At 38.6% G+C, this 27,811-nt stretch overlaps 1 protein-coding gene across 2 annotated transcripts in view; it reads right to left on the minus strand.

Moving 5' to 3' along the window:
- dus1l (dihydrouridine synthase 1-like (S. cerevisiae)) overlaps positions 1–23,512 on the minus strand; it is a 35,168-nt gene extending 11,656 nt beyond the window's left edge. For both annotated transcript variants that reach the window (XM_057861019.1, XM_057861020.1), the window contains exons 1-10: positions 23,378–23,512; positions 20,038–20,319; positions 15,280–15,388; positions 15,136–15,186; positions 9,320–9,432; positions 6,692–6,774; positions 5,597–5,700; positions 5,368–5,515; positions 4,157–4,253; positions 3,995–4,080 (exon numbers count right to left, since the gene is read on the minus strand). In XM_057861019.1, coding sequence (XP_057717002.1) covers positions 3,995–4,080; positions 4,157–4,253; positions 5,368–5,515; positions 5,597–5,700; positions 6,692–6,774; positions 9,320–9,432; positions 15,136–15,186; positions 15,280–15,388; positions 20,038–20,319; positions 23,378–23,488 — 1,184 coding nt within the window. In that variant the 5' untranslated portion in view covers positions 23,489–23,512. The remainder of the gene's footprint in view (positions 1–3,994; positions 4,081–4,156; positions 4,254–5,367; positions 5,516–5,596; positions 5,701–6,691; positions 6,775–9,319; positions 9,433–15,135; positions 15,187–15,279; positions 15,389–20,037; positions 20,320–23,377) is intronic.
- Between the last annotated feature and the right edge of the window lie 4,299 nt (positions 23,513–27,811).

Consider the following 27,811-nt stretch of genomic DNA (forward strand, 5'->3'; position numbering starts at 1 on the left):
GTGATGGGTGTTATCAAGCGTAACGACATTTTTAGGTAAGAATTTTTTTTTAATGAGATCTTAAGCTTTTTGAGTGAAAGCAGTGAATTTGTTTTTTTCCCTAGTCACATCTGAGATGCAATTGTTGGCTGTTTACAACAATGTCCATCTTAAATAAAAGACATTGACTGTCTAAAAATGGTTCAATTAGGGCTGTCCCAAATGACTATTTTTCTCCCAATTAGTCAGTAGGCTTTTTTTACGTTAGCTAAACCTCTAACTGTAAGCTTTACACGCCGCCAATAAAGTAAGCTTTTCGTCATTGCATGTGGTGTCAGTAATAGATTTTTTTTCTCCATTTTTTTCGTTTGCAAATAGGGCTGGGTGATATGGCCTTAAGTACATATCACGATAAATTGAGCAGATTTACCTCGATAACGATAAATGACGATAAATTCGCCCAAGCAAACAGTTATATAATTTGAAAATTTGAATCAATGCATGGAATACAAATTAACAGTTTCTCGTTAAATTTATTTACCAGCTTTCAATTTAACAATTGCACATGCAGTCTAAACATTAAGTATTTAAAAAAATCTTGTAAACAATAAGAATTCTTGTGTGAACATTTATAACAGCTTGTATGGCTTGAAAAATATCATCACTTGAATTTCATTAAATTCATTCCGCATTGTTATACACTAGATAGTGGCATACGTTTAGATATTTAGAATAGATACAAATACGACACATCCACCCGCCCCCCAGAAATTATACTTAATTAAAAAATAAAATGTTTCACAAACCTTTCCTTTCTTTTATTCGGCTCAATTTACATCTTATGATTTTGGAAATCCTTACAGTATGCAATAATATTCCTGTTCCCAAGCACTGTGCTTACTGTAGTGTAATTTTTACAAAGAATAAACAATACATAGTTACTCGCCGTCATCTAGGACGAGCCACTTACAAGACTAGCACTGTCGTGTATTACAAATACTGCTTTGAACACATCTTCACAGACAAAAGCAATGACACAGGCTTAAAGAGGTCAACTTTAATTGTGTAAAACACACTTAATGACGACACGATCTCCTGGTTGAAATAGACGACATCCACTTAATTCTATTGAAGATACTGTATGTAATGCTGAGGCAATTTGTCAACTTTACTTTTAAAAAGAAACTTGCACTGTTTATCCAGTAGATGGGGCTCTTGCAGTGTGTCAAACAGTGATTCAATTTAGGGCAATTGTCTTAAAAGTGGTTCATTGTTTCAGAAAGCCTCGGTTTTTCCATCTTTATCTGGAACCCGTCAAGAGTTTACTTAATGTCGGGTGAAAGTTTGGCGAAGCTAACTTAAGTCCAATTTCATCCCGTTTACTTGTAGCGTTAGCCGCTAGCGTTAGCTGCTAGCGTTAGCCTACCGGGCTTCTGTTTGATTGGCTTCCTGAAAACCATGTGACTCCAAACGTAAGCGCACTGTTTGCTTTCTTAAAGGGGAATGAACATAGCCGAACAACACAGAGTCAAAGCGGGATGAAAAGGCTATATTTTCTTCTTTTATTAAATTACCGAATTTACCGACATGGTCAAAATTACGTCGGTCATCGTGAAGAATTTCGGTAACGGTAAATTTTCGGTTTACCGCCCTGCTCTATTTGCAAATGCTGTTAACCAGCGAATTTTTACGTTTTAAGTGTACCCTTTTAACCGCAAGTTTACGTTTTGGAGAAGACTGCCAATGTTTTATAGCAGGCTAAAGTAAATTGTCTTTTTTTCCCCCATTTGCCTCAATATAGCAATGCTAACGTTTACGGTGTTTAATATAGATGTGTTTCCTTTTTTGTAAGTCTGAACTTTTAATTCTACGGCGTGTCGATGACCAATATATGTCTGTGAAAGGAAGTGGAGTCTCATATGAAATCAACACGCACGTGGACACGCACGCATAAATGTATGCACGCACGCGCCGATAAAATGCAGCCGTGAAAATTACCACCCTTATTTTTATTTACTGTGCGATAAATGGACTCATTGCACATCGCGACAGGCTTAGCAACTTCAAAAAATTTGTTAGTTAGATGGACTTACGATCTGTCAGTTTGTTGTCTCCTGCAGTCTCCAAAATTACAACTGGGTGACGGCGCTTTACGGTTTTCATTTACTGCCGATGTGCAGCCTGGTATGCAAGCTTGGCATTGAAGAGACAGGACACAACAGTGTACCCTCCTTTGTTTCGTTGAAATAAGTCAATGTTTTGGCCAGTCTGCTGCGCTTTTTTGGCTTTGTGCTGCTTTTCCCGCTTGCATACCAAGCGTCTGCCATTGCAAACTTTCCATATATATTTTCAACCCTTCATTAACCGTCAACGGGATGTTGTGCTCGTCAATGCATTTATGTCGACAAGTCGGCTGTTTCGACTAGTCGGGACAGCTCTAATATTTATAATTGTTCATTACCTAAAAAAGTGCTTTATCCGATTACTCGATGGAGTTTTCAGTAGAATACTCAATTAATAAAATATTTGATAGCTGCACGCTGCCCTACTCATGATACAACACACACATTTTTTAGATCACACCCATTTTTAAGAAACCCGGTTTGGATCCCACCAATTTCAATAACCTCCGCCCGATTTCCAACTTACCTTTCATTTCCAAAAGTCTTGAAAAAAAAACGTTGCATCCCAACTCCATAAGCACCTAATTACCAACAACATTTGTGAGCACTTTCAATCCGGTTTCTGCCCCCTCCATAGCACCAAAACAGCCTTACTTAAAATTACAAACGACCTCCTTATAGCTTCTGACTCTGGTTTATTATCAATCCTTGTCCTTCTTGATCTCACTGGTGCCTTCCACCTCCTCCCTTCTCTAACCAGCCAAACCGCTTCCACTCTTATCTGTAGTCTAGTCACTTCCCGGCTCGATTACTGTAACTCACTGCTCTTCGGTCTCCCAAATAAGTCCCCCCATAAACTGCAGCTGCTCCAAAACTCAGCAGCACGACTCATCACTTGGATCCCCACCAGATACCACATCACCCCCATCCTCCGTCAACTTCACTGGCTCACGGTAAAACTAAGAATCAATTACGTTCCGTGTCATTACCTTTAAAGCACTCCATAGCCTGGCCCCTCCCTACCTAAGCAATATCCTCAGTATTAACCCCCCCCCCCCCCCCCCCGTTCACTTCTCACCACCTTTATCCTCCACCCCTCGGTCCCCCGTGTCTGACTCGCCACCTTCGGTTCCAGAGCTTTGAGTCACTGTGCCCCCAAGCTCTGGAACTCCCTAGCCCTCGATTTTCGCAATATATCTACCCTCTCACTTTTCAAATCCAGACTCAAAACACACCTGTTTACACGTTCTTACCCACCTTGATCCTTACCTCAGTTTTATCCTGACCTCTGAAACTTTTTACTTACTCTTATCCTGCTTATAATCTAATTTTGTGATAGTTTTGTTATTCCTGTTGAGCTACTGTGTTCCCATTATTCTTGTAAAGCGTCTTTGCGTGTCTTGAAAAGCGCTCTAGAAATAAAATGTATTGTTATTATTATTAAGGAAAAAAGTTAGGCGCACCAATGCAACCAATTCAAAAAGTAAGTGTGGAGCCTCTGCAATATTCAAAGTATATCACAATGTTAATTTTTTTTCCAATGTCGTTCAGGTTTAATGTTTGTTTCTTTTTTTAAATTTTTAAGGGCTAAAAAGTAACAAATAATCCAGAAATACAATGGCACTGCCAAGATACAAAAATATATATATTTTACACTCTGCAACACTCCAGGAAAACGCGGAACAGGAAGTACTGTCAAAAGTACAGTACTGTGATATGTTTGGAACTTTTGTTCAAATAAAAACACCAAAAAAAACTTTTTCGGTATCGGGATTCCAAATCATGTAACTCTGACTCAGGTGCAAAAATATGCGATCGGAACATCTCTAGCCAGCATATCAGTTTGGAATGACTAATGTAGAGTCTTAAAGGGGAAGATATGAGCCACTTACGGTGGTCTGACATATGGTTGGCAGATCCAGTGAGGGAAGGGCAGGCTGCTCTCCTTATTCGTATCATTTCCACTGGCAATCTCCTCCTGAATGGCAGACCAATTAATGATGTGGAGTCTGAAAATATACAGTTTATTTCGAGGCGACTAGATGTGTTGTTACCTGGCATCGAATCCTCAGCTGGTTACTAACATTTACCAAACTCTCAAGGGTTTTCACCTTAGCCAACTCTTCCCTCAGGTCTTGGTGGATCTGAAGCCTAACACAACACACCGCATGACTATGTTAATATGCCCACAACACACACAAACGCTGTTTATTTCATGTTTTTTCTATATTATCAAGCATATACGTTGTGCCTCTCATTAAACTTTCTATCAACTCAAAGTATCGCTTTTTCTTATTGCAGCCAACCTTGAGAGTGCCATTCAAATCAAAAACAAGTTATTAAATTTAAATTTAAAGCATCTAATCATGCTACATTGACATTAACACAGAGGTGGGTAGTAACTAGTTACATTTACTTGAGTAACTTTTAGAGAAAAATGTACTTTTAAGAGTAGTTTCACCACACAATTTTACTATTACTTCATTGTGTGAAGACTACTCATGTTCAGCTACTTTGAGCTACACTAGAGTCGTTGATTTTTCCCATTTATTCTGCATATTAGATTTGACTTCTTTTTTGCCAAATATGCCAGCAGTGGCTCTACCAGTTACACCAATGAGACGTCGCAAGAATAATGACATCACTCCATTATACCAATTGGAGGTAACAACAGTCACATGACCAAACATAAGCTTACAGTGGAAAGTCCTATGATCACGCCGGCCTGTTGAATCATATGGGGTCTATAAAACAATGTAAAAAATAAATTATTTGACATGGAACGTTGCCGTCAACATTACTCAGTATAGCAGATTTCAACATCTCCCAGTTTTTATTTGCCATCAATAGACCAGGGAAAACCGGAGATATGAGCGGAGTGGAAGGAAATACGTCTTCTCCACTAGAGGGCACTGATGCTCTTTGGACAGGTGAAATTTCATTTCTGTATATTTTTCTAGTCGGAATTCGATTATTTTTGTGTATTTTTGGCCTAAAATGGTCATGTATTAGGTTGTAAATTGCATTGTGCTGAAAATGTATAACATTGTTTAAAAAATAAAAATAAAAAAAAAGATATTGTAAGCAGTTACTCAATCTTGAGTATTCTTGTCCGCGAAACATTTTTTTACTCATACTTGAGACAATTTTTTGGTTGACTACTTTTACTTTAGTAATTATTTTGAAGAACCGCTACTCTTACTTGAGTAAAATTTTGGCTCCTCAACCCACCTCTGCATATACAGAAGAAATCCAAAACACGTACGTGTGATGCCACAGCTTGAAGAGATGGGCTCGTACATAGGACAGGTTGCATGGGGGATGCTTCTTCACCACCTCAAAATACTCTTCAGCCATCTCCCAAACTGGTGGGCTGAGTCCTTCAAATAGCGCTGGATTATGAAGGTTACCTTCTAAATAGAAAATATGTATTTGACGTCAATACCGAACAATAATAATTGTGAGCCCGTAAAAAGAGCCCGTGCATCACGCACCTGCACTCATCACCCCTTGCACTCCTGTTTCTTTGATGCAGCGCTGCACATCACTCAGATGTTGAATGTTGCCATTAGCAAACACAGGAATATTTACCGCCTTCCTGTAACATATATTTTTCATTTAATATTTTTTAAAGTTAATTTGACAGCCATACTGTAGGTGCATACATACATTATATATACGTATAGTGCTGGCCAAAAGTATTGGCACCCCTGCAATTCTGTCAGATAATGCTCAATTTCTCCCAGAAAATGATTGCAATTACAAATGCATTGGTAGTAATATCTTCATTTATTTATCTTGCAATGAAAAAACACAAAAGAGAATGGTAAAAAAAAAAAAAAAAAAAAAAAAAACATCATTTTACACAAAACTCCAAAAATGGACAAAAGTATTGGCACCCTTTGAAAAAAAATCATGTGATGCTTCTCTAGTGATGCCCAGTGAGAGAAAGTTGGGTCTCCCTCAAAGGTCATGGGTCTTGCAGAAGGACAATGACCCAAAACACACTTCAAAAAGCACTAGAAAAGGGTTTGAGAGAAAGCACTGGAGACTTCTAAAGTGGCCAGCAATGAGTCCAGACCTGAATCCCGCAGAACAACTGTGGAGATATCTGAAAATAGCAGTTTGGAGAAGGCAACCTTCAAATCTCAAAGACCTGGAGCAGTTGGCCAAAGAAGAATGGTCTAAAATTCCAGCAGAGCATTGTAAGAATCAAACTGATGGATACCGGAAGCGGTTGTTTGCAGTTATTTTGTCTAAAGGTTGTTCTACCAAGTATTAGGCTGAGGGTGCCAATACTTTTGTCCAGCCCATTTTTGGAGTTTTGTGTAAAATGATAATGATTAAAAAAAAAAAAAAAAAAAAAATCATTCTCTTTTGTGTTGTTTCATTGCAAGCAAAATAAATGAAAATATTACTACCAAAGCATTTGTAATTACAATCATTTTCTGGGAGAAATTAAGGATTTTCTGACAGAATTGCACGGGTGCCAATACTTTTGGCCAGCACTGGATATGAAAGGGAAGAAATATTTAAATCAAATATAGTACATAATCTAGGATATACGTAAATAGATCATTGCTGCTCACCGAACTGCTCTCACATGCTCCCAACTAGCAATTCCAGTCATCGCTCCTTTCTGGTCTTTGGTTCTGCCGTGCACTGTTAGAAGCTGAAAATAAATTATGAAAAAAATAATAAATATGTGCGCCAAATTTACATTTACACCATTACACATTTACTTGAGTACCTTTTTGAAGGAAAACATACTTCTAAGTATTTTTACTGCGCTATACTTTTTTACTTGAATAGATTTTTGAAGAAGAAATGTGACTCTTCCTTCGCTACTTTGGGGTAGACTTGAGTCGTTACATTTTTCTTCTATATTCTATAAATCAGATATTACTATAGTTTTGCCAGAGATGCCCACAGTGGTTCTACCAGTTTCACCAACGTCGCAACAATAATCACATGACTCCATTTTACTAGAAATTTATAGGTCTTACTCTTAATTTAAAAAAAAAAAAAATAAAAAAAAAACAGTCAGGAAGCTGCCGCTAGTACAGAATGCTTCTGCCAGAGTACTTATAAATACAAGGAAACGTGACCATATTAAACCGGTTATGAAATTGTTACACTGATTCATACACTTCATAATGTATTGACGGGACACGGGGCCGAGTCATAGGAGGCCTATCATAGCCGACCGAGTGGAAACACAAAGAACTTTTTTCCGTTGAAAATTCTTGTGAATAAATGCCTTAATCCCTGAATTCTTCATACATATGGACATAAAACAGTCTCGATTCTTGGTTAAAAGCAAAAAAAAAAAAAAAACGTGCAGTTAGCATTTATTTTACGTAAATATTGCGAACTATGATGCTAGTCGGTAAGCAAGTTAGCGGCCGCCATATGTACATGAAGAACCATTTCCGTTAATTTCTTATCAATAAATGCTTAAATCCCTGAATTCTTTATAGATATGGACGTAAAACAGTCATGATTCTTGGTTAAAACCCCCCCCAAAAAAAATGTGCAGTTAGCATTTATTTTATATAAATATTTTGAACTATGATGCCAGTCGGTAAGCAAATTAGCGGCCGCCATATGTAAACAAAGACCTTTTTCCGTTAAATTCCTGTGAATAAACGCTAAAATCCCTGAATTCTTTATAGATGTGGATGTAAAACAGTCTCGATTCTTGGTTAAAAGCAAAAAAAAAAAAAACGGGCAGTTAGCATTTATTTTACGTAAATATTGGGATGCCAATGTTGTAGCTGCTAATTTCTCCCATTGATTTTTTTCACGTTTCAAAATGCATGCATGGTACAAAAAATATATTACCTTGAATCCTCGAACAAATCACTCCTGAGACAATCCTTCCTGTTTGTATGCAGTACAGCTTTCGTACTTTTTCAACCTAAATCCGGTGTTAGGTCGCTGCATGTCACCGACTGCTAAGAAATGAAGCGGAGAGTGCGATGGCCCCCTTCGAGAAGGCGTGACGCAGTGAATCGGGAATGTGTCATGTCAATACATTATGAAGTCTGTGACTGGCTATAAAATATTACTGCTTGTCTACAAAACACTTAATGGCCTTGAACCAAAATACATGCTTGATTTGTTTGACCCCTATGAAGCATCTAGACCAGGGGTCCTCAAACTTTTTCCTGTGAGGGCCACATAACTTTTCCCTTCTCTGATGAGGGGCTGGGGACAGTTTGTAACAGAAAAAAAGTGACGATGGCATGAGTGCCTAAATGTAAAAATGATTGTTTTTCAGAAAGCCACAATCAAATAACCCTTTCTGGATTCTTCACGGAACAAAAGTAAATAAAATAAAAATGATATGATATATACAGTAATATAATAATAACACTATAATTTAAACAGATAATAACCAAATAACTCTGAGTTCTTCACAGAAAAAGGCCAGGAAATAAATAACACTATTGAGAAAAAATAAATACATTCAAAATGCTCTCTGGTATTGTTCAGGGGGTCGGACCAAATGTGGAGGTGGGCCGTATCCGGCCCGCGGGCCATAGTTTGGGGACCCCTGATCTAGACCTCTAGGGTCATCTGGAACTGGTCAGCTGTATGTTCCAAGAACAAGAACCAAGCAGGGTGAGGCAGCATTTAGTTACTATGCTCCTCACCTCTGGAACAAATTACCTGAAAGTCTGAAGTGTGCTCAAACAATTAGCTCTTTTAAATCATGGATTTAGCACAGCATATTGATATGTGTATATATTTAAAATGTAAAGTTACTTGCTTTTTGTTCTTTTTTTGTTTGTTTTATTTTAATTTCCGATTTCAATTTTTTTTTTTTTTTTTTTTATTCTCTTGATGATTTATTGTGATTTTTATGTATCATTTTATTTCCTGTTTCAATTGTCTTGGTTTTAAACTTTTTGATTTAATGTGATATTTAAGAATCATTTTACCTCTGTGAGTGGATATTAATGTGATGGAAAGCACTTTGAATTGCGCTATACAAATAACTTTGCCTTACCATTAACACCAAATGCTAAGTCACGCTAATGTTCTGCCACCGGTATATATGAGCAAAACAATTAGATTGGTGTTGTTTTTATACTGTAGCTAATCATATACGATACCGGTGGCTTAAAGTGATTTGCAAATTGAATTGTATATAACCTCAAGGATTGCTCAAGCACTCATACACTAAAAGCTAAATATTCATTAGTTCATACCTGGCATCCAGCTTTTTCCAGCATCTGGGCATAGCGGACCGTCTTCTCAATGTCTTCAAAAACCCGGATCTTACATGTGATAGGCACAGACAGCTTTTCATTTGCTAACGTGACTGTTAAATGAGAAATGTAGTTGTTTAAGATTAGAGGTGGACCGATATGGGATTTTCAAAGGTCGATACTGATAATGATAGAAAAAGAAAAAAAAAAACGCCAATTGCCAATGTCTAAAAACAGATTTTGTAAACTGATATTTGAGGTGGATACTTTTTTTTTTTTTAAGCAAGTTCATTATGAAAGACAATTGAAACACTCATAAGTGTAGTCTATATTAGAAGTGGAATTCTTCTGCCACTTCCTTTTTTAACACTGGCCACTATGTGGTGAAAAATCGCTAAGGGTGTTATGGTTCAGGTGGAGGTGGATGTATTGAACCGTTTCGGTTTCGCATGGTTCAATTCACTTCCATACCAATTCGTTTTTGTGCATTTTTTTCCTCATAAAATTTATTATTAGCGCAACTAAGTGCTACGTGCAGAAACAACTGTGGTAGTTTCTGTGCGAACGCCTTAACCCCGGTAATACACCAGGCACGTCTGTAACGCATCAGCGCTGCCGGCGCATCAACGCACCGCTGTCACTTGCCCCTAATTTTCACAGGATGCGTTTTACGAGCAGAACGTCTGTGGAGCAGCTCAATCGGTTCACGCGAGGATTGCAAGATCGCGCGAGAGTAGCGAGAATTTAAAGATAACAATAGAACAACCATTTGCCTTTCAGATCCTGCATGTTGGTTAGCTTTCTTTCAGAAAGAAAGTACTGTCCAATGCAATGACAAAAGATTTTAACATGTATTTTACAAATGAAATGCCTCAATGAATCATTTTTGTTTCTTATAAACCATTTTAAAAAGCTTTATTGATGAATTTTCTCAAGTGAAAGCAGCACGCAGAAATTAAGAAGAACAATTACATATTATTTTTAAAATCGACCAGATCTACCGTATTTTTAAACAAGTGACTTCCGGTCGGCCCGATCCTACCTAGTAGTATTGACCATAGGCGGAGTTTGACTTTTGGGGCAGAGAGGGCACAACATGTTGATGACCCCGAAACCCAGTGTCAGCAATAAAATTAACTTATATTAACTAATAAGTTGAGAAACAGCGTTTTTTTGTTTCCCATCATTCTTGAGGGGAAGTCTAAATCAGGCTGCTTGGTACAGCTATACTTTTCGCCAAGATAGTCAACCACTGAATATGGTACTCCCGCCCGTGTCGTGCCAATGTACTTACCTGCGTCAAAAATTGTATCACCTGGGCGAAGCCACTGCGTTACACTGATTTGCTTCATTTCTGTGTTTTGGTGATGTAGTTATCGACGAGGATTTAAAACATGGCCCATCCATACAAAAAAAAGAATAACTTTTTTTTTCTGTCATATAACGTAACATATGTACTGAACGTAAAAAAGGCAGTTTTCCTGTTTTACTCGTTGGATGACCTATAACTGTTATTGATATTACTTTAATTCAAGTCCTGTATGGAGTTTCTTCAGTTTAATAAAGATCAATGTCCAAAATATATATAACTGTGGTTCTTTTCTGGCTTCAACTAATTGTTTAAGTCGACATAAATCATAACTAGTGTGTGTGTGCGTGTGGGTGTGTGTGTGTGTGGGGGGGGGGGGGGGGGCGTGTGTGTGCGCGTGTGTGCACTCCTGCGGCCAGGGGATACAATTTTTGATGGGGGTAACTACATTGGCAAGACATCTGTCGTGGCTCTGTTGAAGAATTAGCGTCTTTAGTGGGGGAAAATTGAAACTCCGCTCTCCATTTTGGCGGTGCTCTCTGGCATTTCATGGTCCACATGTTAAATCCTTTGCTCTTGCTCAGTAGTTGTTGTTTGAAAAAAATTACGTACTGTATATCCATCTTGCCTCTTCGGTCCTCGGGTGGTTTTGGCTAAGCAAAGCAAATGACCATCTAAGGTGCTAGTCACATGATCTGTTCGAAAAATAATTCTGACCCATTATAAAAATATCTTTTTTTGTTCATTTCATTCATTTTTGTTTGTTTTATTGCTTTACAACATTTAGAGACAATACCGGAAAACTCTTATTTTAAAATCATATATATGAAAGTGAATTACATGCAATGACAATTTTCGGCCACAAGGGGGCCCAAAACCCCCCTTAAACTCCACCCATGGTATTGACACAGGAGGCTTGGGTCTCGCGAAAAATAATACTGTCTTTTGTTTCGAGTGCTACGCATTCAACCGTTTCTGGGATGCGTCTGAGACATAGCCGCTTAATGACTGGTGTGCACTTGCTGCTAGACTTTAAAGCAGTAATGTGAAGTAATTTCTTCACATGCCAAATAGGGTCACAAGTAAAGTAATTAAAAATTGTCCAACAAATAAAGCATGAAAAAATAATTTATATGTTGTATATTTGACAAGATAAACGCGTTTCCGAAGTTTGAGCCTGAAAGGGGACGAACCCGGAAGTGATATGTCACACCGGGAACGCGATGGCACCTCCATACATACGGCCGCCATACAAAGCCCTTCAAACAATGATTCAAATAGCGATGTAAGCGATAGATCGAGCGCAAGGGAGGAGATCCAAGTTTTTGAAGAGTTGGAGGAAGAAGAGGAGCTTGGAATTTTATGTTGGACCTCACATGTATTAGCCAGACGCTAATCAGGATGCAAACAATGTGCCGAGACTACCTGACATGGAATGGATACAAGACCCATCGAGATTACAACATTGGTAAGATAAAGGCTGTTATTATTTTCATGATTTGAAGATGCAGGCATTTGCACATAATTTTATGTTTTTGTCTATCTGATGACATTGTTAAAAAAACATAATAATCAGACTTCATGTTCATTTTGGCAGATCCGGCAGCTCTCGTGCATATAAAATAATAATATAAAAACGTTGGGGGGAAAGTAGTCGTTATAGAACCTACCCACCGACGTCACAAAACCACGTGCTCGCTGTATGGTTCCGCCCCCTTGTCCGTCATTTTGTCTCTGTATTAGCATTGGTTTCAATTGATCGAGGAATTTAAAATGCATTTCATGGAAGACCCGGTGCTTTCGGATGCCGTAAACTCACTGGATGTGTTGCATAAAAGGCGTTATGTGGAAAAGCTTCGTTCTATACAGTCGCCAGATCCATATTTGATGCCCAAATCGATGTTTTTCGACCCACTGTCTTCGCCCTGTCTGCCTGACATCTGCTACGCTGATATTTACAATTATCTTGTCCACACAAAATCAGCCTATTCTCACGAAAATTTGAAAAACTTCAAGAGCTTGGAGGCTTATAAATACTTCGTTGCTGGTTGGGTGAAACAGGTCCTCGTCCACGAAAATTCGGCAGGAATCTATCTTGTGCTTGGAAAGGTGAGTTACGAAATTTTCAATTCAAAATCTTTTATTCTCGCTAACATCCACTGTCAAGTCTAATTTATTTCATGTCATTTGTCAATGCAGTTAGGGCTTTTTATGTTTATATGGTTTAGCGATAGCACTCTCACTACATACATACGTGTATGTTGTCGGCGATTAGCCTAGCAATGATCTTAATTGTGGTTATTTGTCAGCCCAAAACCCTCTAAGTATATCTTAAATGCATCTTACCGGATATAAAATTACTACATAGTATGTGGTGATTTTTTGGTGCCCAGTTTTCACGTCGAATTGCAGCCGTCCATTTCGCTCTCCTCTTTGGATCCCTCGGAATACGGTAAAACTTCAAGTCTCTCCTTCCATCTTCTCTGTTAGTGCAACCAACAGCCACACACGCCTTCAACATTTTGATTATTAATGTTAAGGAGCAGAAAAACACGCCGTAAATAGGAGGAATGTACGTAGCCGTAACAGGTTAACACTATGTTTTGACGGACAATTGGGCGGTACCATTCAGGAGAGCGGAGTTGTGACGTCATGTGGGTAGGTTCAATATCTTGACCGAGTGACCCACACGACACCTTTATTGGCTTTTAGAACTTTACTCAACGTCTTGCCAAGTGACTGAACAACAACTTTTCTCTCTTTTAGTCAAGGAGTAAGGCACAAACAATAACACATCTAAATGACATGCGTACCCTCTATTGGTGAACTCCCGTATTACAACTAAATAATATCCACTATATCACAATCGTCGATGGCTTTCTCCACTTTATTGTGGCAACAATAAGAAAACAAAGTGGCGTCTAATGGCGCGAGGAAATGTAGTTTTTTCACACAAGCGAACAAATTACAAAGCACCACTTCAGTGTTGTCCCGAGACTACATTTCCCATGATTCACTGCGTGACCTGCGCGCTCGCTGATTCGCTGCGAGATTGACTCAATGCCAACACGCTAAATTGTCAACTGTCAGCGGCTCTCGCGAAACAAACTAGAAGGCTATCAAGCGATCACCGTGAAAGAAACGCCGAACCGTACAAATGCCATGCAATGCTAGAAGCATTAAGGTGGAAATACATAATACAAATACAAATAAATGTGCACAAACTCACTGGCGGTGTGTGTCTCTTACTGCAACGTGACCGTGAATTACCGCGACGCCGACCCGCTTATGTGCACATCCACACCCCTTTCCCGATTGACAGTGGATTAACCCTTTCGGACAAGATCGTAGATGACCCACAATTTAAACACGCTTAACCTAGCGAACGCCACAACAACTATGATCGGGGATTGCCACGAGTTAACTTTCGGCTAACGTCGCTAGCTTATACTGTTCATCCCACAACAGTTGGCAGCTCTGCTTTGACAAAGTCATCAGTCATCTATCCAAAAATCACACTTACTTTTTGGCAAATCTTTGATCATAAGCAGACCGGTTAAGGAAGCAGGCATCTTCGAAGTGTTTGCAGCAGAGAACACTACTCGATGATGGCATGAAATTCATTCGCTTCATGCAAACGAAAGATGTCCATTTACGTGCCCTGCTATCCTTTGGCCACTTATACAACTTTTCGTTTGAGTGAGAACAAAACATCGCCACACACCGCCGTGGCATCTTACCGAAAAGCAATGCAACAAACAATACTGTTCTATGGCGGACTTCCCTCGCACTTCCCGGTGCGACGTAATTTCCGAAGATTGCCGAAGAAAAGCATTTTCGTTGTCAAGGGCGTTGCTATGGGTTAAACAAAGAATCTGGAAGGGTTGCGTTAAAAAAAAATAATGAAAATATGCTTATAACTGTTTAGCCATTGATATTATTCAAAAACATGGTTGGCCAACCTTACTTCACATTACAGCTTTAACAGCCGCGTTTCACTGCGTTGACACAGCGGCAACGCTGACGCACCATAGACACGCCTGCTGTATTCCAGCCTTAAGTCTGACGCACAGCGATTCTTTTAACTTTACTACTGATAGACTGGCCAGCTTGCAGCAGCTGGCGCTGTTGTCACTGCAACCAGATATGTGCTTTCTGCAGAAAATGTGGATATGTTAATCACTCTAGCAAAAATACTTCAAAACTTAATTGCCTTTGTCATTTTCAGGTATTTGCCGTTAAGGATTCCAAGCTTACAGTTTTGCTTGTTTATAGATCCAATCCATCACCCAAAATGGGTCACTATTATTTATGTCCAAAAGTTCTACTTTTAAAAATAAAAGCATTGCAAGTAGAGCTGGGAAAAAATATCATCGCGTGAATATAACGGAATTCTGACCAGTGACATTAAGGAGATTGTGGCCCACCTTGGAAGTTGTTGTGAAATAATGACTAAAATAATTATCGTTTTATAATAAATTTTATAATGACAAAAAATATGCATTACCCATTTTTTCTAACAGCTCCCATTCATCTTGCAGGAAAGCTCCGTAGTGTCCTTTAACAAGGACATCAAAAACATATTTATATGCTTTGTGGTTCCAGATGATAACATTATCATGCACGTCATATCAAACTCAAGTCAATGTACCTCTTTTAGCGATCATCTGAGGACAACCCAGGTTAAGGTCAATGGCATCACAGTAGTTCTGGGCCAAAAGAGCTGCCTGAATAAAGACCTCAGGATCATTTGCACAAAACTGTAAAGAAACAGAAGACTTTTCATGAATAAAAGCCAAGTCCCAAACTACATTTATGCGAGCTGCTCCACTATTACTCTTTATTCTATATATTAATTTTTGCCATAGGTGTCCACAGCGGCTCACTGCTCTCACCAATGAGACTAAGTAGCAATAATCACATGACTCCATTATACCAATCAGATGTAACAATATAGTCACATGGCCACACATAAGCTTGCAGTCAAAAGTCCTATGATTATGCCGGCCCGTTCAATCACGTGGCGTCTATAAAGCACCATAAAGAAAAAAACTACTTTATTTGACCTTCTGGGTGGGAACCTCTTGGTACATCATGATACGATGCAAAGCTCACGATAACGATCTCACGATATGGCGATACATGTACCGATAATCGTTGTATTTCAGAAAAAAAAATACAAAAGTACTTGCTTTAAATTTCACTTTACAAGTATTTTCTCCCTATGAAAAATGTAATCCAGGTAGTCACCGGGTTACCAATGAGTTCCGTTCCTACTAGGCAACATAAACCAAATTTCTGCGAAAGTCAGAATTCACCCTTTAAGTACCCCAAAATAACTATCCAAAAAGTATTGTGCTCTATTTTGTTTAATGATGGAGGATACACTGCCCTCTGGTGGCAGCGTATGGTCTGGACTGTGACCTTTTGACTCTATATTATACAGTGGTACCTCTACATACGAAGTTAATCCGTTCCAGGACCTTGTTTGTAAGTCGAAATGGTCGTATGTCGAGCAGGATTTTCCCATAGGAATACATTATAATTCCATTAATTCGTTCCACAGCCCAAAAACCTGCACTAAATCCTTAAAAAATACTGCTGGTACTATTACAAATGGCAATTACATATAGCAAAACAAATAAATAATAAATAAAAATCGGATTAATAATATAATAATAATAATAATTCCTGTAATAGTGTAACAAAACGGGTTCTAATAAGGCGGACGTTTTTTTCTGTACCTGAAGGCACCGCGGGGCTCACGTGACAAAGAGGGAGGGGAGCGGGTGAGAGTTTACTTTCGCTTTCAATGCTTTCTTGAGAACATCGTCAATTGCGGCAGACAGCAGGCGTTTTGTGTTGAATCAGTTGTGAAAGAAATTATGAAAACGTGGCGAAGCTGGCAATTTCTCTGGAGATGTTACCACAATAAGAATTGTCAGCTTAACTTATAAAGACTGGCGAACGATGGTCGGAGGAGGACCGTGGAGATGTATTGTTGTGCCATTTCACCCCACGCTCATATTTTTCTGTCATTTGCACCTTCATTTAGAAGGTAAGCGTCAACTTTTTCCTTGTTTCACCACCTGTACCAACCTTTTCTGAAACCTGTGTTGATTTGTCACACAAGAAAATCCGCCGTGCATTTGTCTGCGGTGCTGCCATTGTCGTCGTATTTCGAGCATGTCGTCGGATGTAGAAACAAATGGCGAGTCAAATTTTACGTCGGATGTCGAAAAGTTCGTGTGTCGAAGCGATCGTATGTAGAGGTACCACTGTATTCATATTATATCATATGACTTCATGATATATATATATGGCGGACTTGAAGTTCCGCACTGAGACCCCCAATTTGGCCAAATTTCAAAATTGTCTTATAAGCATGTGTGATACATAATTGGAAAGGTTAAAATCTCAATTTTCTGGAGGGAAGAAACATCTTGAGCAGGAAGGTATTTAAAAAAAAAAAAAAGCTTTGAATGGCCACAGACGGATTTTGGGGGGGGGGGGGGGGGGGATGGGTGGAACATGGTGATATAACAAGGGTCGCGATGCAGAAATCGCAGACATCAAGGAGTGGTCGAGATTTTCTTTTTCATACTATACTGTATATTTACCCTTTTAAAAGTTTTTTTTTTCTTTCAATTTTTCTTTGTTTGGATTGATTATCATCTAAAATATCGAGGGAAATGCGACAGTAACAAAAAAAACCAACAACAATAAAGCGATAGTTCTGAGGTAGATATTAGTTACTTTACTACAAGTACAGTTACTAGAAACTTTTTTTTCATTGTGACGTAATTTGTTTAAAAGTTTAAAATATGCGAGTAAACAATTTTTTAAAGTGTTTTTTTTTTCAACTAAATATTAGAGCTCAATTAATGATTCTAAGCTAAAAATGATATTTCGAATAATAAATGTAATTACTTAAGCTTCTTTTTATGGCTGGGTTGAAACAAAAGCGGTTACACGGTGTCTGTAAACGGGGGTCTTCAGGGTAAAACGGACAAATAGTTGGGGACTCAATGCGCCATGAAACTGCTATAGACCCTACTCACCAACGTCACAGAATGACGTGTCGCTGTATCCGGCCGCCATATTGTCCGTCTCTGTTTAGCCCTATTCTCAATGGTTTCAATTAGTCGTTCAGTTTATAGAGCAATTCATGGAAGCCCCGGTGCTTTCAGACGCTGTAAACTCATTGGATGCGTTGCATAAAAGGCGTTATGTGGAAAAGCTTCAGCCTATCCATTCGCCAGATCCATAATTGATGCCTAGATCGATATTTTTCGACCCGCTGTCTTCGCCCTCTCTGCCTGACATCTGCTACCCTGATATCTACAACTATCTTGTCCACACAAAATCAGCCTATTCTCACAAAAGTTTGAAAAACTTTAAGAGCAGCACTCTAAGCAACATTACCCTGGGTGATTTCTAAAATGGCGACAATCAAAAAAAAAAAAAAAAAAAGTTGACTGAGATGGCCGACGCTTCAAGGATAGGTGGATGTTGGACTATTTCTTCAATAAAACACGCAACAACTGTGTCTGCCTCATTTGCAAAGAGACAGTCGCTGTTTTCAAAGAGTTCGATGCTACGCAATATTACTAAACAAGATACGCTGACATGTACGACATTACAGGGAAGATACGCAGTGAGAAATTATAGCAACTAGAAGCTAGTTTATTTTTTCATAGCAGCAGTATTTCGCAAGAGTCCGAGTGTCGAAAGAGAAAGCCACTAAGACGAGACTGTTGAATTTATGAATAAAAAAAAATATTAAAGCAAATGTGACACACAGAAGGGCTTGCTAAAATTTGTTTAAATATATTGTTCTATGTAAATCAGACAAGGTAGCCCCCCCGCATTTTTACCACACCAAATCTGGCCCTCTTTGCAAAAGGTTTGGACACACCTGTTTAACTGATGATCCGTAGACGAGGCCAGCTTCTTTCACTTGGTACCAGCTAAATACAATTCAAAATGTAATGACGGTGGAAGAAATAAGCATCTTGAATTTGAAACTGTATGTTGTCGGCGATTAGCCTCGCAATGATCTTAATTGTGGTTGTCAGCTCAAAACCCTCTAAATATATATTAAATGCATCTTACAGATATAAAATGACTACTACATAATCCGTGGTAATCGTTTGGAGCCCAGTTTTCTCGTCGAATTGCAGGAGTCCATCTCGCTCTCCTCTCCGGGTCTCTCGGAATACGGTAAAACTTCAAGTCTCTCCGTCTATCTTCTCTGTTACTGCAACCAACCGCCACACACGCCTTCACCATTATGATTATTATTGTTAACGAGCAGAAAAACACGCCATAATAGGAGGAATTTACATAGCGGTAATGCGTAAACATGACGAGTAGATGGACAACATGGCGCGGAGGCGTGGTTGTGACGTCATGTGAGTAGGGTCTATAGCAGCATATAGACATATTGTTCTATCAAACACAACAGTTTTTTGGGGCTTAAAATACGGCAATTTATTTTAAAGAGGGGTTTAAGAGAAGAAACTGCTTTTTCAGCCTTGTCTGCGTTTCCCGCCACACACACACACACACACACATATGTGTGTGTGTGTGTGTATATGTCAATAACAATATACATACATACATACATACAGAGCTCTGAGTTAGTATTCAAAGAAAGAACCAGAAAATTAATTGACTGCTCAGTTTTATTTAAAACTGCAGAATGAAAAAAAAACAAGCAATAAAATTGACTGCAGTGTAAACGGAAGTTTAAGAAGATCAAAAACTCCTAAATTTATCTTACGGCGGATTGCAAGCAACTATCAGGTGCATAGCTACTGTACAAGAGTGTGTAGCACCCATCTGAAGGTGCGCTGTGCTCAAGGTTTTATTGGTCAATATCTTGTTCACTTGCCTAATCTTGCTTGTACTCGTGTTGCTGCCTCTCATGCTCAAGTAGTTGTGCGGGGGTTATCGATGCACCGTAGGCATGAAAACAAAACTATCTATTCACAATGAGAAAAAAACAAAAGTGACGTTTAACACAGGCGACAATTTAAAAGGTAGTGGAGTAAGAGTACAAATACGTGCTGTAAAATGTAATGAAATAAAAAGTACTTACTATACTTACTATATTTGTATTCAATTAAAGTACAGATACACAAAAATGTTCTTAAGTATAGTAACCAAGTACTTTTACTTCGTTACATTCAGCCACTGAGTTTTGGGGAATGCTGCTGCCCCCAACTGAACTGACAGCTTCAGCAGTTCCGTTGCATTCATGAAATGGCTCAATGTTGATGTATGTGTTGCGGACACCAATGTCATGGTTATGCGAGGATCAGGTCAAAGTCCGTTTTGACCAAATCCACAAAATTTCAAATAAAAACATCCAACATCCTTCCTAAGTGCCCAAAAATATTCCTACCTGAGTTATTAATGGCCGATCCTCCTCACAAACCTCATTATAGAGGTTTTCTCTCCTGTAATTAGCATCCCGAACAAACACTTGCGCGTGTAACATGGGCGTGTAACAGAGGTGAGCGCCGTGGCGACGGCTAAGCAGGCGCCATGCCAGTTCGCTCTGGTCCACCATGGGTGCCACCACGAAGCATGCTTCTTTAAGGGTTTTCCTCCAAAAATCAAACCCTTTGAGCTTCTCCATCTTCTTTGACTGTATCAGAGTGGGAAGTCCAGAACATGTCATGCTCTGCAAAAAGACAGGGGGCATTGTACATTTTAAAGAAATCTCCTCAATTGGCATAAAAAAACAAGCGACAAAATTATTTTAACCATTTCAGGGATAGTGGTCACAACAGTGGACAGCTATTCAAAAGTTTACAAAAGGTGCTTTGAAATACCATTGCAAATGACTTTAAATTGATAATTGACCATATTTTGGACACAAATCCACTCCAAAAAAAGTGACAAAAATGCTTAACCCTTTAAGGCTGACCGTCACGCAAGCGTGATGGATGGATGGATGGATTGATTAATCTATCAATCGGTTATTTCGAATAATCGCGTCATCGGATTACGAACATTTAATGTGTTGAAGAATACATTTTTTTATGCTTGCAATAATATGTGTTTTGGCTTGCTAAGACACTTTCAAAAGAGCATGAAGTGCAAATTCAAAATAAAATTCCTGAGTGTTTCTTCAAATGATGGAGAATTGCACTTTAATTTCACAAGAGCATTAAATGCATATGAAAATAAATTAAAATACCTGAGCTTAGCTTCATATGATATTAAAAAAATAAATAAGGGTCTAATTACACCAAAAGAACAATTGGCTAACTTGCATAGAAAATGTCCGCTAGCTTAAATGCTATAGAATGCAATTGTTTTTTATTTTTTATTTTTTTAATGAAGCTCTTAACAAATCCTTCAAACACATATTACCTAAAAAAAACACTGCTAACTACACTTCTAAACTAAATGAGGAATGCATAAAAAAAACATTAGCTCAAACAAAAACAACTTACAGTGTATCACAAAAGTGAGTACACCCCTCGCATTTCTGCAGATATTTAAGTATATCTTTTCATGGGACAACACTGACAAAATGACACCTTTACACAATGGAAAGTAGCAGCTTATATAATAGAGTTCATTTATTTTCCCCTCAAAATAACTCAAAATATTGCCATTGATATCTAAACCCCTGGCAACAAAAGTGGGTACACCCCTAGTAAATACGTAGATCCCTAAATGTCCAAATTGAGTACTGCTTGTCATTTGCCCTGTAAAAGGTCATGCGACTCGTTACAGGAGTGGGGGTCAGTCTGTTAGTGCTCAGACCATACCCTGCACTCTACATCAAATTGGTGCGCATGGCTGTCACCCCAGGAGGAAGCTTCTTCTTAAGACGGTACACAAGAAAGCCCGCCCGTCTCATCAGACCATAGGACATGGTACTAGTAATCCATGTGCTTTGTTGACATGTCTTCAGCAAACTGTTTGCGGGCATGAATTTATCATCATTTAGCGTTATCGAGGTAAATCTGCTCAATTTACCGAGATAAGTACGTACTTTAAGGCCATATTGGCCAGCCCTACTTTGTATTCGTCTTTTTCCTGTTTCGCAAAGGTAAGCAGCAGCCTGACAAAGCCATGATATCAATGATTTTAACATCCAGGTATGTAGCTCTTATATTTGGGGTCTAGACATTATACCCATTCACGACGGTAGACAGCGCCAGATATATTGAAGCGAATGCTGAACTTGAGAAGTAATGTTCTGAAATGACAGATCTTAGCTACTCTCAAGTTTAACCAGTTTGCATTATTTTATTGCAATGTTTTTCCTATTTAGATTTGTTTCAACACTACAGTTAGACCTCACTTTGATGGTTAATGCAGTTATTGCAATTTTGTTGTTTTATCACAATAGATTGGTTTATTTACATTTCAAAAACCAGAAGCCATTCATTTACGAATGTGATTGCACTTTAGTTTACATATTTAAATGTTCAGATATTAAGATTTGAATGAGGCAAAATAACATTCTTTTTCTCTCACATATGTTGTTAGAATCATTATTTTCTGTATAAAAATGAATTTGGTGTTCAAAAAGTCTTTTTTCATACTTGAGTTTTGAAAAAGAGGGCGTCGTCTTATAATCAGGGCCGTCTTATATTCGGGCCAATACGGTATATATAAACCACAGGTGTCAAACCAGTCCTCAAAGGGCCGCAGTGGGTGCTGGATTTCATTCCAACCAAACAAGATGAATACCTTTTCACCAATCTGGTGTTTTACAAGCGTAATCAGTTGATTGCAGTCAGGTGGTGCTTATTTTAGCAGAAACCTCATTGGTTGAACTGTCTGTGCTGGATCTGTTGGAACAAAGACCAGGACCCACTGCTGCCCTTTGTGGAATCGGTTTGACACTACTGATATAAACACAGTGTGGTATCGGTATTGTATCGGTATTGGCAAATAATGCACAGCCAGGTATTGAGGCTAAAAATTTGTATTAATGCAACACTATTTTTTTTTTCTTAGTTCAAGTTTTTTTCTTAGTTCAAGTTTTTTTTTTTTTATTTATTTATAGTACCAGCAGTATTTATTAAGGATTTAGTGTACGTTTTCAGGCTGTGGAACATTCATTCATTCATTCATTTTCCATGCCGCTTACAAATTAGTGAAATTATAATGTATTCTTGTGGGGAAATCCTGCTCGACCTACGACCATTTCGACTTACAAACTAGGTCCTGGAACAAATTAATTTCCTATGTAGAGGTACTACTGTACCGTCACCCTGAGCAAGGGAAAATAATCAGGAGTTCACATCATCGGGCGTATTGCTTTTCCAAGTTCGAACTACTTGAGAAACGACTACGTTCTCCCGTGCTCACTCGTTGGCTCTTCCAACTAAAGTAACTAAATTCGGGCACGAGTTCACAACTACGAGTCTATCGTACTCGGTTCTGAGAAATGCCCAAGCACTACAGAAAACAGATGCATTTTACTTCCGAATTTCATGTATTGCCTCTTTGAAATTACACTTCTTTCTGAAAAACCTTGAGTTGACATGGACCAAAACCAAACTGTCTGTGTAATGTTTTCCCTCGTGGATTTCCGCAATGTGTCTAGACATTTAAAAAGTTACATGTGTTTCGTAGTGGGACGCCATGTTAAAAAACACAGTGGGATGCACGATGTAGCACGCGTGCTACTTCTACAGTGTACGGTAAACCGGACAAAAATAAGAGGTTTCCTTGTTGTTGTGTTACATGCAAAGATAATGAACCATACTCACGGTAAATATTATACTATACGTAGCGAGTTGTCGTTTCCAGTGGCTACTCAAGCTACGGGTGCTCCATGACGTCAAAAGGGATGTGCTTTTTTTTGGGTTTGTCTTATGCATAGATATCACATACAGAGCGCCAGAGGCGAAAAGTCTGAGGCGGCGGCGTTCAAAAACGGCGGCCATCTTAAAGCAGTAGACTCGTTGGTGGGCTCTTTTGAAGGCAACCTAAATTGAGTAATTTTCACCACCAACATAATCTTACCACGGCGAATTATTTTAGAATTACTTTTACTTACAAGGTACAAACAAGCCATATTAAAGTAGCTATTATTCAGACTGGATGTCGAAGAAAAAAAAAAAACACACACATTGACATTTTGCTGAACAAAATTGACACATACAGACACAATCAACACGGTTACATTATCATTGCAAAATAAAAGACAGTAATTTAAAAAAAAAAAAAAATGCCGTTTAACATGTAAAACCAATATAGAGATTTTAACCAGAGGTTTCAGGGGAAAAATTATATTCTCATCTGTTTAGTACTTTTTTTCATTATTACTAATTAGTCTTATTGATTTCAGTGTATATTCTATTTTTTCACTGGAAAATGCAAATATGGAAGGTTTCTTTGCGAACTTTTCTTTGTGAATTAAAAAAAAAAAAAAAAAAACAGCAAAAAGAATTACACAAAATTTATTAAATATTCAAACAAGGGCGTAGGTTTGCATAGGGACGGTAGGCATAAGCGGATTTTAAGAGGTGGCCCCCCCAGTGGCCGAAAAGTGTCATTGCATGAAATTGATTTTCCCATATATATATATATATATATATATATATATATATATATATATATATATATATATATATATATATATATATATATATATATATATATATATATATATATAGACCCTACTCACCGACGTCACAGAATGACGTGTCGCTGTATCCGGCCGCCATATTGTCCGTCTCTGTTTAGCCCTATTCTCAATGGTTTCAATTAGTCGTTCAGTTTATAGAGCAATTCATGGAAGCCCCGGTGCTTTCAGACGCTGTAAACTCATTGGATGCGTTGCATAAAAGGCGTTATGTGGAAAAGCTTCAGTCTATCCATTCGCCAGATCCATATTTGATGCCTAAATCGATATTTTTCGACCCGCTGTCTTCGCCCTCTCTGCCTGACATCTGCTACCCTGATATCTAAAACTATCTTTTCCACAGAAACTCGGCCTATTCTCACGAAACTTTGAAAAACATTAAGAGCAGCACTCTAAGCAACATTACCCTGTGTGATTTCTAAAATGGCGACAATCAAAAAAAAAAAAAAAAGTTGACTGCGATGGCCGACGCTTCAAGGATAGGTGGATATTGGACTATTTCTTCAATAAAACATGCAACAACTGTGTCTGCCTCATTTGCAAAGGGACAGTCGCTGTTTTCAAAGAGTTCGATGTGACGCGATAATAACAAGACACGCTGACATGTACGACAACATTACAGGGAAGATATGCAGCGAGAAATTATAGCAACTTGAAGCTAGTTTATTTTTTCACAGCAGCAGTCCGAGTGTCGAAAGAGAAAGCCACTAAGACGAGACTGTTGAAATTATGAATTAAAAAAAATAATAAAGCAAATGTGACACACAGAAGGGCTTGCTAAAATTTGTTTAAATATATTGTTCTATGTAAATCAGCCAAGGTAGCCCCCCACATTTTTACCACACCAAATCTGGCCCCCTTTGCAAAAGGTTTGGACCAGAGGTTGCGCTAGACATTTTCGTTGTCTGTCATTTTGACTGACAGGGTCATAAAAATCCAGTCATAGTCTATTTTTACCCGTCACTTAAATTTTTTAAATGATGATTTTTTTAATGATGACATATTCAATAGTATTTAGTTTTCATTCATTTTTAATTAATATTGTAACACTTGCTTGGCGGCGAAAAATTAGACACGGAAGTCGTGGTATTTTTCTCCCTTTTTACTCTGCTTACCAACAACTCCGCCCCCAAAGAAAAAGAGGCAACGATATAGACCCCAATCACCAACGTCACACAATGATCTTAATTGTGGTTGTCGGCCCAAAATCTTCTAAATATATATTAAATGCATCTTACCAGATATAAAAAGACTACTACATAGTCTGTGGTGATCGTTTGGTGCCCAGACTTCTTGTCGAATTACAGCAGTCCATCTCGATCTCATCTTCACCATTTTGATTATTAATATTAACGAGCAGAAAAACACGCCGTAATAGGAGGCATGTACGTAGCGGTAATGTGTAAATATGACGAGCTGACACACAATATGGCGGCTCCGGTCAGGGGGGCGGAGTTGTGACGTCATGTGATTGGGTGATTGGATGACGCGCTGGCACACCGGGTGCACCAATAAGAACCTCGCGTTGATGTGTCAATCACGGTGCCGCCGCACAGCCTTACTTGGGGTTCCAGATGAATGCCGATAAGCTCTAATGTAAAGTGTACGGTCAAAAAACACAGCCACAGATGTTTTTCTGCCATTTAAAATGAAAAAACAATTTGGACGTGCATAGCCGTCAATGGCAGAGCCTTACTTGGGGTTCCAGTTGAATGCCGATATGCTCTAATGTAAAGTGTACGGTCAAAAAACACAGCCACAGATGTTTTTCTGCCATTTAAAATGAAAAAACAATTTGGACGTGCATAGCCGTCAATGGCAGAGCCTTACTTGGGGTTCCAGATGAATGCCGATAAGCTCTAATGTAAAGTGTACGGTCAAAAAACACAGCCACAGATGTTTTTCTGCCATTTAAAAAGAAAAAACAATTTGGACGTGAATAGCCGTCAATGGCAGAGCCTTACTTGGGGTTCCAGTTGAATGCCGATATGCTCTAATATAAAGTGTACGGTCAAAAAACACAGCCACAGATGTTTTTCTGCCATTTAAAATGAAAAAACAATTTGGACGTGCATAGCCGTCAATGGCATGGACTTGTATGGCCTGCAAAACAGCCATATACCCCCCAAAATAGCATACACCCCCCCCCACAAACCGAAATGCATTTTGCCACACACCCCAAATAAATGCCACATGGCAAAATCCATTTTGCCACATGGCAAAAAAAAATTGCCACATGGCAAAAATATTTTGCCACATGGCAAAAAAAATTGCCACATGGCAAAAAAAAATTGCCACATGGCAAAAAAAAATGGCCACATGGCAAAAAAAAAATTGCCACATGACAAAACTATTTTGCCACATGGCAAAAAAAATGCCACATGGCAAAAACATTTTGCCACATGGCAAAAAAAAAATGCCACATGGCAAAAATATTTTGCCACATGGCAAAAAAAATTGCCACATGGCAAAAAAAAATGTCACATGGCAAAAACATTTTGCCACATGGCAAAAAAAATTGCCACATGGCAAAAAAAAATGACACATGGCAAAAACATTTTGCCACATGGCAAAAAAAATTGCCACATGGCAAAAACATTTTGCCACATGGCAAAAACCACTTTTGGTTTTCGGCCCTGCTGACTGAGGACACATTTATGAATACAAAACATTTCTCCCACCATTTCTCTCAACACTCCCACTTGTTCTCATGTTGATGGCCTTTTTAACAAACAAATGAACTTATACATTTCAAATTCCAAAAATAACACTGTCAAACTTCTTCAATTTTAACTTTGTTATAGATTTTGTCATGATATCAGCTATAATGTCATCCGTTGGACAATACATCAATGTTACTCTTCCCTGATTCACAGTAGATCTGATAAAATGATATTTTATGTCTTCGTGCTTGCATCTCTGTTAACAGGATTTTTGGCAAGAGCGAATGTCCCTTGGTTGTCATCGTGTACAGTTGTTGGAGTGTACTGATAATGATCAATGCTACCTAGTAGTTGTTCTAAATATAGGCATTCTTGTATGGTTGAAGCCAGTGCCATATATTCAGCTTCACAGGTAGATAGTGCGATTGTAGGTTGTTTCTTTGTTTTCCAAGAAATTGGAGAACTATTCTTGCTCAAGAAAACACAGTATCCTGAAGTACTGCGCCTGTCGCTAGTATCAGCTGCCCAGTCAGCATCACTAAATGCCTGTATACCAAGTTTTGCATTGTCGTCTCTTTTGAAACTAAGGCTCTTTTCGGAAGTACCTTTTAGGTATCGTAAGACATGTTTCACAGTAGTCCACTGCTCCTCCGTGGGTTCATTAAAATACTGCGATAACCTGCTTACCACATAGCCCAAGTCTGGTCTTCTCCAAACCATAGCTATTCCTATTTTCTGGTTAAATCTCTTAGCCACAAATCATGCTTTGTACTTGTCTCTTCCATCTTCACCCTTTTTGAGTGTGTAAACCCATTTACCCCCCACTGTTTTCTTGCCTTTTGGCAGTGTTGTCAAGGTAAATGTTATATTTTCGTTTAGTGACTGAATTTCTT

The sequence above is a fragment of the Corythoichthys intestinalis genome, chromosome 16 (assembly GCF_030265065.1).
Source record: "Corythoichthys intestinalis isolate RoL2023-P3 chromosome 16, ASM3026506v1, whole genome shotgun sequence".
Classification (NCBI taxonomy): domain Eukaryota; kingdom Metazoa; phylum Chordata; class Actinopteri; order Syngnathiformes; family Syngnathidae; genus Corythoichthys; species Corythoichthys intestinalis.